The sequence below is a fragment of the Castanea sativa genome, chromosome 11, assembly GCF_040712315.1.
Source record: "Castanea sativa cultivar Marrone di Chiusa Pesio chromosome 11, ASM4071231v1".
NCBI classification, from domain to species: Eukaryota; Viridiplantae; Streptophyta; class Magnoliopsida; order Fagales; family Fagaceae; genus Castanea; species Castanea sativa.
The window spans coordinates 24,556,908-24,572,569 of record NC_134023.1 but is presented as its reverse complement, the minus strand read 5'-3'; the positions used below and the strand labels follow the sequence as shown (position 1 = coordinate 24,572,569).

The 15,662-nt window shown below is 35.1% G+C and overlaps 2 protein-coding genes across 2 annotated transcripts; one reads left to right on the top strand and one right to left on the bottom strand.

Annotated features, from left to right (window-relative positions):
* The first annotated feature begins 1,220 nt into the window (after positions 1–1,220).
* On the top strand, positions 1,221–2,963 carry LOC142615398 (transcription termination factor MTERF15, mitochondrial). Its single transcript, XM_075788147.1, has one exon. It carries the CDS (start codon positions 1,544–1,546, stop codon positions 2,693–2,695), a length of 1,152 nt encoding a protein of 383 aa, XP_075644262.1. The 5' UTR covers positions 1,221–1,543; the 3' UTR covers positions 2,696–2,963.
* Positions 2,964–7,245: 4,282 nt separating this feature from the next.
* Positions 7,246–15,107, bottom strand: LOC142614791 (pentatricopeptide repeat-containing protein At3g22150, chloroplastic). The gene is made up of 3 exons (XM_075787424.1): positions 12,190–15,107; positions 11,945–12,110; positions 7,246–8,123 (listed from the first exon to the last, which is right to left on the bottom strand). Exon 1 carries the CDS (start codon positions 14,830–14,832, stop codon positions 12,352–12,354), a length of 2,481 nt encoding a protein of 826 aa, XP_075643539.1. The 5' UTR covers positions 14,833–15,107; the 3' UTR covers positions 7,246–8,123; positions 11,945–12,110; positions 12,190–12,351.
* Positions 15,108–15,662: the final 555 nt, after the last annotated feature.

Sequence of the window (15,662 nt, the reverse complement as noted above, 5' to 3'; positions counted from 1 at the left end):
TTGTAACGATAAGAGAATATATCATTAGTGTAGTGTTTGTCTATTTGTTCTTTGTTGACTGGTAGACTGGTGGTTTGGGCAACATTAAGGACAAGTGATAGAGAAAAAAAAAAGGGGTGAAATTAAGAAAATTTTTTGTTAGTAGTGTCGAATAAATTTATAGTGTCCGTAGTGGGATTGGGCCAATGTCTGAAATATGGAGACAATACAAAGACAAAGAGATAAATAAGGCAAAGACCAAAGACAAAAGAAAACAACAAATCATATAATATAGAAAATTGTCACACAAATTTAAGAAAATAATAGTGATTCACTTGCATCTATTGTTAACTCATAATGCTAAATTGGATAAATTTATAAATTGAAAAGAAGTGAGAAATACTAAATTTATAATTAAATGCATCATGCATATTACCTTGATTCTAGTATTTGTCTTTAGTTAGTAACAACATTTAGCATAGATGCTATACATTGAAAAGGATATGACTTCGACATTTAGTTTGGATTCAATCGTAAATGATTTTGAAGATTTGAAAGAGCGTCGAGTTCATTTTTCATAGATGATTGTATTAAGAAATAATAGTGTTTCGTGTCTTTTGTTTTTGTTGGTCGATGATTGTATCTTAATATATTAAGAAACAATGATATTTGGGTATTTGTCTTGGTTGATAGTTTATTAATATTATATGGATGCGTATTTGAATTTTTTTTTTTTGCTTATCTCCGCCCCCCCCCCCCCCTCCCCTCCCCCTCCCCCAACTTGAAATCCTAGGTCCGTCCTTGCATGATTGTATGAGAAAAAGAAAAGAAAAAGAAAAAGCAAGCCCTTAAGAAATTCTAAGGGAGAGAAAATACTCGTTGAACAAGAGAGAAAACTCCTACGTAGAGGAGAGGAAATAATTTCCTAGATGCCATTATTATTTATAAACTATAGAAAAGTATGTCCAAAATGTGACTAAATAATATTCATTTTTGTTTTACTTAAATGCCCGATGTCAATAGCATCATAAAAAAAAAAAAAAAAAAAATTCCATTTCTATCTGCAAATTGCAAAGTCATCCATAAAAGCCACCCCATCCCCCCCCCCCCCCCCCCCTACTTAAATGCCCGATGTCAATAGCATCATAAAAAAAAAAAAAAAAAAGATTCCATTTCTATCTGCAAATTGCAAAGTCATCTTTCCATAAAAGCCAGCCCCACCCCCGCCCCCCCCAAAAAAAAAATAAAAAAAAACAAAAACGAAACTAAACTAGCAAAACAAACGATTACCTAATATGAATGCTAGTTCTTCTCCCTCCTTTAACTCCAGAAACGGCGTTTACCTCAGTTTAGATATACCTTCATACTGTGTAGTGTGTAGCTTATATATTTATGAAATTCAAACACCCATTTGAATCTAATCCATGCCCAATTGTGTCCCTATTTTGAATAGCTCATACGGCTTCTTGAAAGTTGAAACTATAGCCTCCATCCTATCAAAAAAAAAAAAAAACTATAGCCTCCAATCCACGAAAGTCCATTTACCACTTTTAGCAAAATTGCTATGATATCCAAAGCCAATGCTGTGGTCCACACCAAGTTCCGCATCCTCTTCTCTGCACCGCAGCATTTGTTCTCTTTTCCAATGCTTTGGGGTTCAAAACCTTCGATATTTTTCACGTCCACCACCTATTCGACGAAAAGTCTGACCCAAGTTGAAACAGCAAGAGAAGAAGTTTTAGTCCATCCAAAGGACTCCATTGAAGTTTTCAGGAAATGGGGTTGTAGCGATAATGAAATTTCGAAGTTATTTGTCCGCAGGCCTTCTTTACGCAATGCTAACATTACCCAGCTTCAGTCCAAACTAAACATACTAAGTGGCTTAGGAATTGGAGCTCCTGACCTTGTTAAGATCATCCATTGTCGCCCCCGGTTTCTTAGTTGTCGAATCAATCATTGTTTTGATGAGAGGCTTGAGTTTTTCAAGACATTGTTTGTGTCACGGGACGTTCTTGCCAAAGCCATTGTTAGGAATCCTTCACTTTTGACATATGACTTCCACAATACTATCAAGCCAGCTATTGCACTGTATGAAGAGATCGGTGTTTGTAAAAAGGACTTGATTTCTATGCTCCTGTCCCGACCCACCATAATTCCTCGAACTTCATTTAGCGATGAGAAGATGGAATACATACGCAAAACTGGCATTTCCAAGGAGTCCAAGATGTTTAAATATGTTGTTACATTGATTGGCATTTCACGCCATGAAACGATACGTAAAAAGGTGGCAAATTTGGAAAAATTTGGTTTTTCAGATGATGAAATCTTCAATCTTTTTGGAAGGTCTCCACTTTTGTTGACACTGTCAGTTGATAAGGTACAGAGGAACATGACTTTCATTTTGGGCATGATGAAGCTTCCTGCTAGTGTGGTCCTTCAGTACCCATTTCTATTGTATTCTAATTTGGAGGCTGTTTTGAGGCCACGAGTACTTCTTGCTCAGAAGATAGACGACATGGGTCTTAATTTGCAGATTAAGGGACTCAAAATGATGAGTGCATTGAGGATGACTGAAAAGCGGTTTCTGGAAGCGTTTGTTAAGTGTCACCCCAAGAATATTGCTGATGAGTTGATTGAGTTCTATACAAGTGCCAAAGGCATAAAGCGATTGGCAGAAGCCTCAAAGAAAAACAATCATATGGGATTCCCTTTCTGAAGTTTTGCACACCAGGTGCTTTGTTTTTTTGGTCCTTGAATTTCTTGTTGCTATACTCTCCAATTTTCATTTTTTTTCATGATTTGTGAGCTCTTTGTGCTCGGCGGCCTTGTAGTTTTTTACACTATTATATTTTTGAGGTTTAAGTTATCTGTTGTAAGGCATATCTTTCTCTATTGCTTGCCCGTTTACATGGGACATTGGTTATCACGGTTCAATATATTATTTTGTGCCACATTCTTTACTAGAATTCTCTAAATAAGTATTGTTGAACCTGGATCCTTGAAGAGCTAACTTTTGAGAGTGAAGGATGACTTTGTTATTTTAACTGTTTGTTTAAAGTCTTATAAAAGGAATTGAAACTTCAGATTGATTGTACTCTACAGCCACAAGATATAATAATCTAAAGCAAATCCAAGAACTAGCAGGTTATCTCAAAGAAGATGATTGAGCATCATACTTTCAATCCTTGGGTAAGTGTCTGACGAATCAAAATTTCTTACAGCATCATACTTGTAGACAAGTAGATCATTGACTTGAGTGATCCTTGACATTTAACAAGTAGCTCCTGTCCAGCTTTCACCATTTGATTGTGCTGTCTTATTGTGTGCTCGAGGTTATTGGGGCAGAAGTCAGGATATAGTCATTAGGAACTGTCCATGTTGACATTGGTGGACACGTCAAGCATACTTTTAAATTCTCAGGCACTCGTAACATATACTCCGTCCCATTTTGTTCATCCTATTTGAAAAGTGAAATTTTTTAAGGGAACGTCATTTATTGTTTTCTTTACCTTATAAAAATGTATAAGTTTATAAAATTACCCTTAAATAAATTTATCAGCTTTTTAAAAAAAGAGTTATTTTTAATGAGCCAACTAAAAAGGTACTCCAATTAGATTATTTTTTTAAAATATTAATTAGTTTTCTTTTCAAATAGCGTTGAAAATAAAGTAGGGGTATAATAGGAATATTAGTAAATTAAAACTTTTATTTTAAAAAACAGGACAATATTTTGGGACATCTCAAAATAGAATAGAAGACAAACAAAGTGGGACGGAGGGAGTATTTAATTAAGTTGAACAAAAAAATATTTTGTAGTCATTTACTTTGGGATAATGTAGTAAATATGGTCCCAATGTTCGAGATATATGGTAAGCTGTTGGAATTTAAGGAAGTGTTTGGCAAGCATGTTTAAACACATTTTTACACACTTTAAACAACATTAAACATATTTCCACACACTTTTTCACCCACATGTATATCAAAAACGCCCAAACAACATAACTTAAACCACTCTCCCAAACACCCCCTAAAGTTGTTTAATATATTTCAAGAATTTTCGTAGATAAAATATTATCGAAATGTATGCTTGATGACTTCTTAAGACTACGACACGTTATTGGCAGTTTTGTTGGAGATACCAAATGATGCAAAATTTGTAAGTGGCATAACTTAAGAAATTGTCTTTTCAAGAGGAAGTGATCAAAATTGCAGATCCAAGTCTGCTCTGTGATGAGGAAATAGGAATGCAATGCCAGGGTAAATTTGGCAGGGATGGTTCCCCTGATGCAAGCTTTTCTGAGTTCTGACTTCAATTCACGGTTCTAATTTGTTTGACCCAATCGCCAAGTGAGTGAATGTATAAAAAAACACCATGAATTGAATGAAAGAAACTTAGTTAAAATGTGGATATGATTTTTAGGTCATCTTAGAGGGTGCAATTGTAATTTAACTTTATTGCCCACTTTAATGGAAGAGCACCATGGTGGTTCCACAAATATGACATGTATAAGAAAGCCCTTTTTTTTTTTTTTTTTTAGCTTAATAAATTTCTATTTCCTTAGGCTCCAATTGCTTCCATATAAAAAATATCTTAGATATTTGGAGGGACTAAATATGTTAGTAAAAAAATTACATTGAAAATGGTCAACAGAAATTAGCATAAGCCTTCTTTTCTTTTAATGGAAAAAGCTTTTGGTTTCATCCTTGCCACCTTTGCCCTTTTCAACTTCTCGACTTCGTCACTACCATTTTTTAGCCATTCCTCATTCCCCAACGGCCACTACTACCCACCCACCCACCCTCGTCAATCTGACCTCGTCAATCACTTGTGAGGTATTATATTCTATGTGAATATATTATTATTATTTTTTATTTCACTGTCAGCTACATCAGCTTTTGCTGTTAGTTGGGTGACGAAAATGACTTAAATGTCAAGTGTTAATTGGTTTAGGGATTAAAAATGGTAAAAATAAAATATAGGGACCAAAACAGAAAAAGTGCAAAATATAGAGACTAAAAGTACATTTACACCTAAAAACTTAATTAGTTTTAAAGATGATATTCCTCCGAACATATTTCAGCATCAATGTCCAAGTTCAACTCTATGTATAACAACCAATTAATCACTCCAGTTGAAAGCACAATGTTTGAAAGAATCTACCAAGTATCTTAGTCACCTACAACTTTCACCCAGCTCCCTAGATCACTAAACTATAGACCTACCTACTATAACTTCAATCTTGAATACAAAGACATATCCTCCAAATTACTTTGCATAAGACCAATCTGATTTATTCTTAAAAAATAAACACAAAACTATTGAAGCTGTTATTATTAACAATAAAATAACAAAAAAGTGAAAAAACTATTGAATGTGTAAAAAAACATTAGCCGTACATATTAATGCAGTTTTATACCTTAGCTTTCCTAGTTCATCAATACTTAGCTGATAAACACCATCCAAGCCAAACTTGGACTATGCTTAATGTCAAAATACTATCTTTTTAAGCCATGTGTCCAAAACCCTTAGAATAACATGCAAGATATAATATCATAATAGGTCCAGCTGATCTTTTGCCATATAGCATTTTAGTCCCCACCAACACTTGCAAGACCTTTTAAGCCTGAACAATGAACCTAGTAAGGGAGTTCATTATTGATGGCTTCCTTTTGGTCAATGTTGGCAATGACCATGATGTTTATGTCCTAACGTTCTCCATTAGCCTTAACATTCTTCAAAGTTCTCGAAATAGTTATCATTCAATATGTTTTTAGAAACCATGTCAAGACTTTTCATTCAAGGTTATATTAATTCTTTATCCAACCTTGACAAAATTTAATTCAACAACTATAGCCTATCATGTAAAAATTTTATCTACTACTACAAATTTCATTAACCTAATCTGACAATAAAAGCAAATAAAAAACTTAATATCTTCCACAGTTATAATTTATTAAAATTTTATAACATCTTAGAAAAAAAAAAAAAGTTTACATTAGTGGCTTTTTTTGTAATAAACAAAACCAAGAAATCAAAACTATTCTAAACCTGAACTAAAAGCAGTCAAATATCACAGAGAGCTGAAGTATAGAAATGCAAATTTACTACTCACTTGACAGAGCAAACCTTCACCCAAAGTTGAGAACAGTTGTTCATTCATATTCATGTATGGGCTAACCACAATTCAAAGAACACAAAATATGAAGCTTTGCAACAATAACTTCATTGATGTAACTTTGATACCTATAAAAGAATAGAGCATCAAACATACCAAATTGTAATCAACCCACCAAAAATTTTATCAACAAAAATTAAGTCCGGCTCCATAACATCCAAATTGTAATCAAATAGCACTATAAAGAACTTAATACAAAACGGTACCTCATGCAAAATCAGAAACAGAAGCAAATTTGGAGTCCTATTTGGAGTTGGAATATAAAATACCGAATATTGGAGGACCTGGTCTGGACCAACGGAAGTTCAGATGAATTGAGTTGTGGGTTTAGCATTTTTGCATTTGAATCTGGCACTCTCAGATTGGAAGGAGTTTGAAGGGTTTGTTTGGATGAGATTAAGAGAGAGGGCCGGGCAGGGTCTGCATTTGAGCCCTGAGAAAATAGAAGAGAAACTGATGTGAATTGACTGAGAGATTGGGGTTGAAAGGCTGAGAAAAGAGGGAGAGAGCAGCTACTTTGAAAGAATGAGAGAGGCAGACCGTTCAAAAGTGAGAGGGAATCGGTAGAGAGGTAAAAGAATCAGGTTGTTCTTTTAAAAAAAATTAAACTTAAAAAAATTAATAATATTAGTGATGTGAAAAATTGTGAGAGTTCCAAAGTTGATGTGGTACAACATGAGGAAGTCAACTAAAGGTCAAAACGTTTTCGGTTTTATAGTATTAAAGATATCTTTGCAAGAGATACCATAGCTTAACTCTAAGAAGTGGCTCCGTTTATTGATGGCCCATCTTTGATTCTTGCAGTCACCCACCAAACTTTAAACCTTGACGCACCAATAATCATGGTCTGAATTGCACATGCAATAATTATAGCATTGAGTTCTGTTATTTATCAAAAATAAAATAAAATAAAATTATAGCATTGAGTGTCTGTCATCAAATACCAATCAAACGGAAATGTAAAATTTGTGATAGTAAATTAATGGGGAAGCTGTAACTTCGTATACCAGCATCACAAGTAAACAATACTGGAAAAGGCCACAGACTGAAGGAGAGAAATATCACCATACAATCTACAGAATATGGAAAATAGAGGGCGAAAAGAAGATGACAGCCAACCCTTTACAACTATCACAAGCTTATCAAATAGGCTACAACACAACCTTTTGTTCTAGCATCCATAATAACTGATTTGTTTTAGATGGAAATATAAGCTCTAGGCAACCCAAACATGAAGAAATTTGATTACATCTTCACAAATTGCTTCTTTAGAACTTTTACAAATCACAAAGAATTAGTCATGAAGGAACTTGGTCTAGCTGCAAATATTTGAATACTGACTGATTTTTCAGTATTTAATCAGGTCACCTTTGATTAATTTTTTTTATTAAAAAAATAGGAATGACATTGATAGAAAGGGACAAAAAACGACAGGATCAGTAGAATGGCCACAATTTGTTCCTTATAGTTTCTCACTTACTGGATTGACTATAATGAGACTTTTAGTCCCATGGTAAAGATGACTATCTTGCAAGTGCTCATCTCTTCGCAACAAGCCAGCCCTGGGATCTGCGGTGAATGGATGTCAAAAGTTATTTCTCTATGGCATCTCTCCACACAATTCCTCTGCCTTCACTTCCTTGCATCCACTCCAGACAAACGAAATTACACTTTCAGTCAAACCAACAGTTTATTCCAACTTTCCATGCAAGAAAATGCGGTGTTTACAGATGCATGCAGGCAGCTTCTTATACGTACCAAAATCCAGCCATTGTAAATTGTAAAGTGATTGTCCAGAGCAGATTTTGGAGCTCAACACTACGCATTGTTTTAAAAAAAGATTCAAATTCCTTAGTTTTCCATAATCCTGTAGCTTAACTCTTGTAATCTGACCAACACTAACAAAAATGCCCACAATTGTCCCAAAGGCTGCTTTAGAAGAAGCTCCTAAAGTCAGAGCAGCATTACCTGTATAAGAGCAAAATAGAATGGGTTTTTGATATATTGTATGTAAGAGATTAGAGTTGAAAGATCAGATATAGGAACTTCTAAAACCACCCAAGCAAAACTAATTACAACATGGCACACAAGAATTTGGTTTTGAGTTTTTGACTGGTTCTCCGTACAGGAAGAGATTCCCCACCAAAAAATAAAGCCAACAGAAAGTAAAAGAAAAACAAAATTTACCTTGGATACATATCTAAAACATTACTTGAATAATTTTTTTTTTTTTGGAGTGGCTGGCATTTATTTGAGAACTGAATAACCAATAAATGTGTGCATGTGGACCAGGTGCCATAACAAAAAACCAGTGTGAGGGAGAAATGAGCATGCAAATTGGGCACAGGTCCAGTTAAAGGAGCAGATTAATGAATGTATCCTAGGGGGAATTAATGCTCAGACTAAGCCTAACCACAAAGATAAAATGCAGATTAGATAAGCTTCTGAAACCCATTAACTTGACATCAAGATCAGACAAAGTTGAGCTAATGCAATGAGAGTACAATCAATGCATGCGATGAGCATGCCCTCACCATGACTCAGAAGCATTCGTTGTCGGGGATAAGTCCACACGACTGATTCCCCATGCTAAATCTGAAAATCTGGAAATGGAATGAAACCTGTAACCCCAGGGTGCACTCCCACTACCCTAGAGCAACAGGACTTCAGACATTTCTCCTCAGAAAGTTTGGCTGCTATTGCCAAGGGTGAACAACTAGGATGCATGAACTTGCAAGAGGAGGGCACATGATGAATGCCAATGGGAACATTGGCGGGTTATCCTTTGTTTGACAAAACAACATCCTCTGCAAATGTAGGATAACATGGTCATACTTATTCCATCTGCCATTCCTACAAACGGGTTAACAAATGCATAAAGGAGGAATCCAGGCTAACATTGAAAGGTGAGATAAGCTTTAGTGAGAGAACAATCAAGAAGAAGAGAACGGTTACCCCTCTTCCAAAACACACATAACCTCATTTTATACCACATATTGCATTCTCATTCTAGCTTGTGCCCATGGTTTATTCGTCAATCTTTAAATGTCTCCAATGTTAAAATATTTGTGTCTATCTTCATTTCTTATTTTTGGGTTGTTTTATTTGTGAATAATTACCCAATCTGTTTAACTTCATGACTAATAATCATCCATGCCTTATCCATTTTCATCATCTTGCCCCATAGTCATGTACAGTTTTATCAAAATTAGAAAATTTCTGGGTAATGGTCGATTTAATAAAGTTAGCACTAACACAGGATTGTCATTCATTTCATGAGGCTTTAAGGCTTGTTCTTTTTCTTAATAGTGATAGCACAGGTTAGAACTGTTCATTGTTGACGTTCTGTGGTCCATAGAAGAGCCCTTCTAGTTGGGATTTTTTCCCCCCTGATAAGTAATAATCACATTAAAAAGTACAAAAAGGGGGCACAACCCTAGTACAAATGGAGTATACAAAGGAGAGAATGAGCTATAGCTCAACTGAACCTTCCTTTCTCCCATAAAAATAAGATGGAGGATGAGGTCTTGGATTCAAGACCCATTAAGTGCATGCATAACTTATTTAAATTAAATTTTTTTCTTTACAAAAAAGAAAAAAGAAAAAAAAGAAGCAAACATTGACTATATAAAGGAAGGGCCAAAAAGAAATTTCACCTTCTCATTGCAACTGTCATATTGTTTTTGGAATTGGGATCTGGTGGACCGTAGTTACATGTTATACATTTGCTTTGTTTATTAGTGTTTCAGGATGTGATGAAATAGTTTCTTTGTCGATTGTTTCTAGTGGTGATATTGAACTTATATACGCATTATACGTTTTCTTTGTTTGTTAGTGTTTCAGGATGTGAATAGTTTATTTCTTGATTGTTTACATTGATGATATGGAATTTATTTACCCATAAAATAAAGAGACAAAAGAATCATCAAGAAATAGACATGTTCTGTCATGGTAAACAAAATAATTCCAATAAATGGATGATTAATTGCATTCCTCAATGCCTGAACATTGAATATGACCTAGAATTCCTCTATCATGCACATTTCCTCATATTCACTATCAGAAATAGACAATTAAGTTTTGCTAAGTTATTTTTCATCCTTGTTTATGCCTCATTTTTATTTATTTTTATTATAAAAAATATGATACTTAAAAAATAAAAAAAAATAAAAAGAAGAAGAAAAGAATATAGCATAAAGCGAACAGATGAATATAAATAATTTCTAGTAATTAAAACAATGACATGGCTGTGTATGCTTTTACCTAGAAGCTGTCCTGCTACTTTAACAAAGTACAATGCCAAGCAGGACCATCTAACCAGCAATTCCTTTACCCTCAATCTTATAATGTCAAAAAATTAGCCCAATAAAAAGCTCACCACATCAGCCTTTTTACTCTGTTACCAAAGTTTTTACCTAAGACCAGTTAGACTAACCTTCGCTGTCAACACCACCCGGTCTTGCACAATTGACAAGGTCCAGCTTTAATCCAGCACCTTCGACTAACCAAATTCTTAATTCAGAAAACCCATCACCACTCAATAACCCACTATCAAACATTCAACACATTTATATCTACATTTTGAAAAAAAGCGAGATCTTCTACCAATGGATTTGGGTTTTGGTCAAGACCCATACCTTAATCTAAGATTCAACCTCCAAGTCAACCATGAGAAAAGAATATATGAATACCACAAAACTCCAACTCCTAGTCAAATTTTTATGCGTCTTCCTTCGTTGAATCTAAAATATAACGTTTTCAGAAGGTGTACTATGACAACGAACATGGCACTGACATGGGAGTCTAGTGTTAGAGGCAATGGTGATATTTGTGGTGATGGAGAATTAGGGAAAAGGCAGACACAGCTGTTATGGGTTATGGTGACTGAATATGCAGTTGAGCTGTGGGGCATTGGTGGGTGAGGCTGGTGTTTAGTAATTGTGGAAAATTGCAGGAGAAAGATGGTGCAATAGTGGCTTTCAAAGTGAAAATGTAGTCCCATGAAAGCATCATGCAGTTAAGCTGTGTATGACCCCTAAGCAAAATGATATTTCCCTAAACTGATATCTATTCTATGATATTGAGAATGTCCAAAGCTACAAGATAAGGCGAGAAACAAGAAAATATGGAGAATTAAATGTAATTAATTTCACTACTTTCTTTGCATATCAGCATATGACTTCCAATAAGAATGGTGAATGGTCAATCTTTGATAATTAGTTTCTTTCTGGCATTAATCTAAATAAATTTTTACATTCCACAGCCTCTTTTTTTTTTCTTTTACTTTATGTAGATGATCCTAGTTTCCAGTTTACCAAAGACTTTTGATTCAGTTATAAATTCCAAATAATTATTAAATTATGAATAATCACATTTTTAGTTTTTTTTCCTTTTCTTTTTTCTGTTTTCAAATCAAAAAGAAATTATCATGGGAAAAATGATATCTTATATATTGAGAATCAAGGTCTTTTTTACACAAAATTAAACTGGTTTGGCAATGAAGGGAGCTTCAAAAAGGGACGACCAGCTGATTCACATTATTCACCGAACACTTAGGCAGCATTATCTATATTGTTATTTCATAATGTTAACAGTAAGAAACAGAATTCACCACATACAAGGAAGGAGCTCTAAGCATAAGATCTACAAAGATCATAGTAAAGAGATATAAAACTAAAAACCAAACAAGTTCACATATTCACATAACACTTGGAAGAACAAAGAATATTCATACAAGACAAAAGAACTGCAGATATGGCCTAAGAGCATCAACACAAAAGATAATTTACCTTAGGGATAAAGTCTGTTTGAGATGATTCCAGGTAGCTTATCCAACCCACCCACTCACCCACCCACCCACCTTAATCACACTGCCCAAGTTCACCACCGTAGACCATATTAAGAGGCTCAAGCACTATGAAGTTTGAACAGGCTTGTACAGCATCCTAGGATAATCTGCTTCAGACAAGATGTTAACCAGCTCAGCAAACAAACAGAGTCGCAACTCAATCATATTTGGACAAACTAAACTTACCATGAAGTTAATATCAATCATAATTCATAAACATTGGCGAAAGTACTAGCCAGCCATTAGATTTCCTATAGCTGGCTGGCTCCAGTTTGCTAAACCACGAAGTTAGTCATGCTTCAATTTATATTCCAAAGATGCCAACAAAATCAGCAAGAAATGTTTATTTCAATCATCAAATTCTGAGATCCCATCCACAGTGGAAGCAATAAAAGGTCTGTAGCCAGCTTCTTTCATCTCCAGAGCCAAATTTTTTAAAACATTATATATTTCATCACATTGAGGGTGCTTTCTATCCCTGGACACAAAGCTGTTCACAAAACCAGAAGTCCCAATCCAACTACATCCAATCTGCTTCCTCAAACCTTTTTCCCTCATTTGTTTCCTCACATTATCAACGTCTTCCCAGTTTCCTTCCTCTGCATAAATATTTGAGAGTAAAACATGGTAGCCTGTCATGCCATTAACCATCTCCATTTCAAGTAACTTCTTGGCAACAACACTTCCCAATTCAAATTGTTCATGAATTCTGCAAGCCCCAAGAAGTGATCCCCATATCTCTAGCACCTCACCCTCTTCACCCAATCCTTTGACAAACTCATAAGCTTCAACAACCCTTCCAGCCCTCCCTAACATGTCTGCAATACAACAATAGTGCTCAGTTGAGGGCTGAATATTATATTGTTTCTCCATAGATTCAAAAATTTTAACACCTTCATCAACCAAACCAGCATAATTGCAAGCAGACATGACTGCAACTAACGTAATAGCATCAGGTTTAATACCAGATCCCTGCATTGAGTGAAACAAAGAGAGAGCTCTCTCACCCTTCCCATGCTGACCATACCCCAATATCATTGTGGTGTAAGTGACAGAATTCTTCTCAGGTGTTCTAATAAACACATTTTCAGCATAAGTGGCTGAACCAGATTTGGAGTACATATCAACTAAAGCAGTTCCCACAAAGACATTTTGGTCAAGGTAGTGGCGAACACAGAATCCATGGAGCTGCTTCCCCAAATTTATGATTCCCATAGGATTACAAGCTGGGAGAACTGATGCTATTGTTACAGCATTGGGTATTACATTGTGCTCAAGCATCTTCCTAAAGACAACAAAAGCTTCCTCTATCAGCCCATTTTGTGTGTACCCAGCAATCATAGAATTCCATGTGGCCTGGTCTCTATCATGAGTAAAGCTTTTCTCAAACAGTAGTTGTGCAGTCCTAACTAAACCAGATTTAGCATACATGTCTATCAGATAACTATCCATTCCCTCGAATTGTATTCCGTGCCTAATTAGAAAAGCATGTACCTGCTTCCCGATATCTTTGTTTCTAAGATTTGATGCTGCTGAAAGAAGAGCTGTCACTGTTACAGAATCGATCATGAACCCTTGCTTCTGCATCTCATAGACCAGCATCAACCCTTCATCATCCAATTCATTCTGCACAAAAGCAGAAACCATAGTATTCCATGAAACAACATCCCTTTCCTGCATCTTATGAAAAATTTTGAATGACATCTCAATAGAGTTGCATCTTGAATACATGACAATGATTGCATTCAGTATAATAACAGGTAACACTGATAACTTCTTTATCATAAAAGCATGTAGCTGTTGAGCCAATTGTAAGTCCTGCAACTGTGAAACTGCAGTCAAAGCTGAAAGAAAAGTTACATCGTCAAGAACAGCATGTTCTGATTCTATGGCTTGAAGGAAGAGACTGATTCCTTCAACAGGACTGTTATTCTGAACATATCCACCAATCATAGTGTTCCAAATTTCTGTATTCCTCTCCAAACAAAAATTGAATATCTTCCTAGCCATATCAAGGCAACCAAGCTCAGAATACATGAATATGGATGAACTCACAACAAACAAGTCATTGACAAATTCACTTCCCAACTTTAGCAGCATTCCATAAAGAACATTGGCATTCTCAAAGTCCTTTAATTTTGAAATTGCTGGAAAGACATTTACAAAACTCACTGAACTTGGTTTTATGCTCATTTTTATCATCATCCTAAATTGCTTAACAGCTTCTACATATCGTTCTGTCTTTACATACCATGATACCATAGTATTCCAAGAAACCACATTTCTCTTACGCATTCTATCAAACACTTTACGAACTATATCATACTTCGAATAATCATAACCTACAGAGTAACCCATTTCGTAATCAGGCGCGCTTAAACACATAGAGTACATATTCAAAAGTGAATTATATACAATCCTACTGGGATTTGGTTGGCAACGAATAAACTGACAATGCACAGCTTTACCAGTCTTTAAGTTGCGTGTTTCGGCGCAGGCTTTGAGAGTGGAAGAGTAAGTGTAGGAATCACATTTGGTAGCAAGAGATGAATTCAGCATCTGGGTGTAGAGCAAAAGAGCTTCATGGGGCATTTTGTTACAGATAAAGCCAATGATGATTGTGTTCCAGAGGACGGTAGAGGGTTTAGGAATTGTATCGAGCAGTTGGCGGGCAAGATGGGGTTGACCTTCCTGGCAGAGTTTGCTGAGGCGAAAGCGAATGGTGGGGGTTTTGATGGGCATTAGGATTGGTGGTGATATGGTTGGGGAAGAGTGGGCGGTGGTGATATTGGTGTTCAGTGGGAGAGGAAGAGCAGAGGAAGAGGCCATGGTGAATTATTCTGCTGGTCTATCTTCCTAACGTTTGTTTTGTAGTAGGTAATGAATATGATATTTTTTGGGTTGGTAGTTAAAACTTAAAAAGGATGAAAGGCTGTGGTTTGTGTTCTTGTTCCATGCTTAAGCAAAACTTATTCTCTTTTGTTTAATTGACGAAGTCTAGCCACAATCGGGTGCAGGAAACTCGTCCCGCTAAGTGGTCATATGAGATGAGCTAGGATACTAACAAAACATACTAAGAGCATCTTCAAATATATCTATTTTTTGGAGCAAAATACCACGGTTGACACTCCATCAGATTCTCCATCTCTATATTTTAAATTAGAGTTGCTATAGTGTAGCTTTTACCGTTCATGCTCCAAATGTTTTTTTTCTATTATAATAATTTGAATAAAAAAATGTTGAAAGATGTGTAGTTGTTAAAAAAAGAAAAAATAATAAATAATGAATAATGAATAAAGAATAAATGAAGAAATAATATTTAAATGAGATGGAGAAAATGATAAAGAATCTATTAGAAAGTGTATTTGAAAAAGTAAGTAGGTAAAAACTAAATATCATTATTCACTGTTCAAACAGTACAAAAATTTAAATAAGCTACTAGAGATGCTCTAACATAGTTAGAACAAAAATTCGGCTACAAACAACTCCTACTAAACAAAATATACTAAAATAGTTACGTATTATGAAAATTTAATAGTTAAATTGCATGTTGTTTATTTTCTTAATATGTTTGTTAAATTTTGTACTAGTTTGATGTTATTTACTATTTAATCTATAAACTTATATTCTTATGTATAATTTTATACTACCAAAACTTA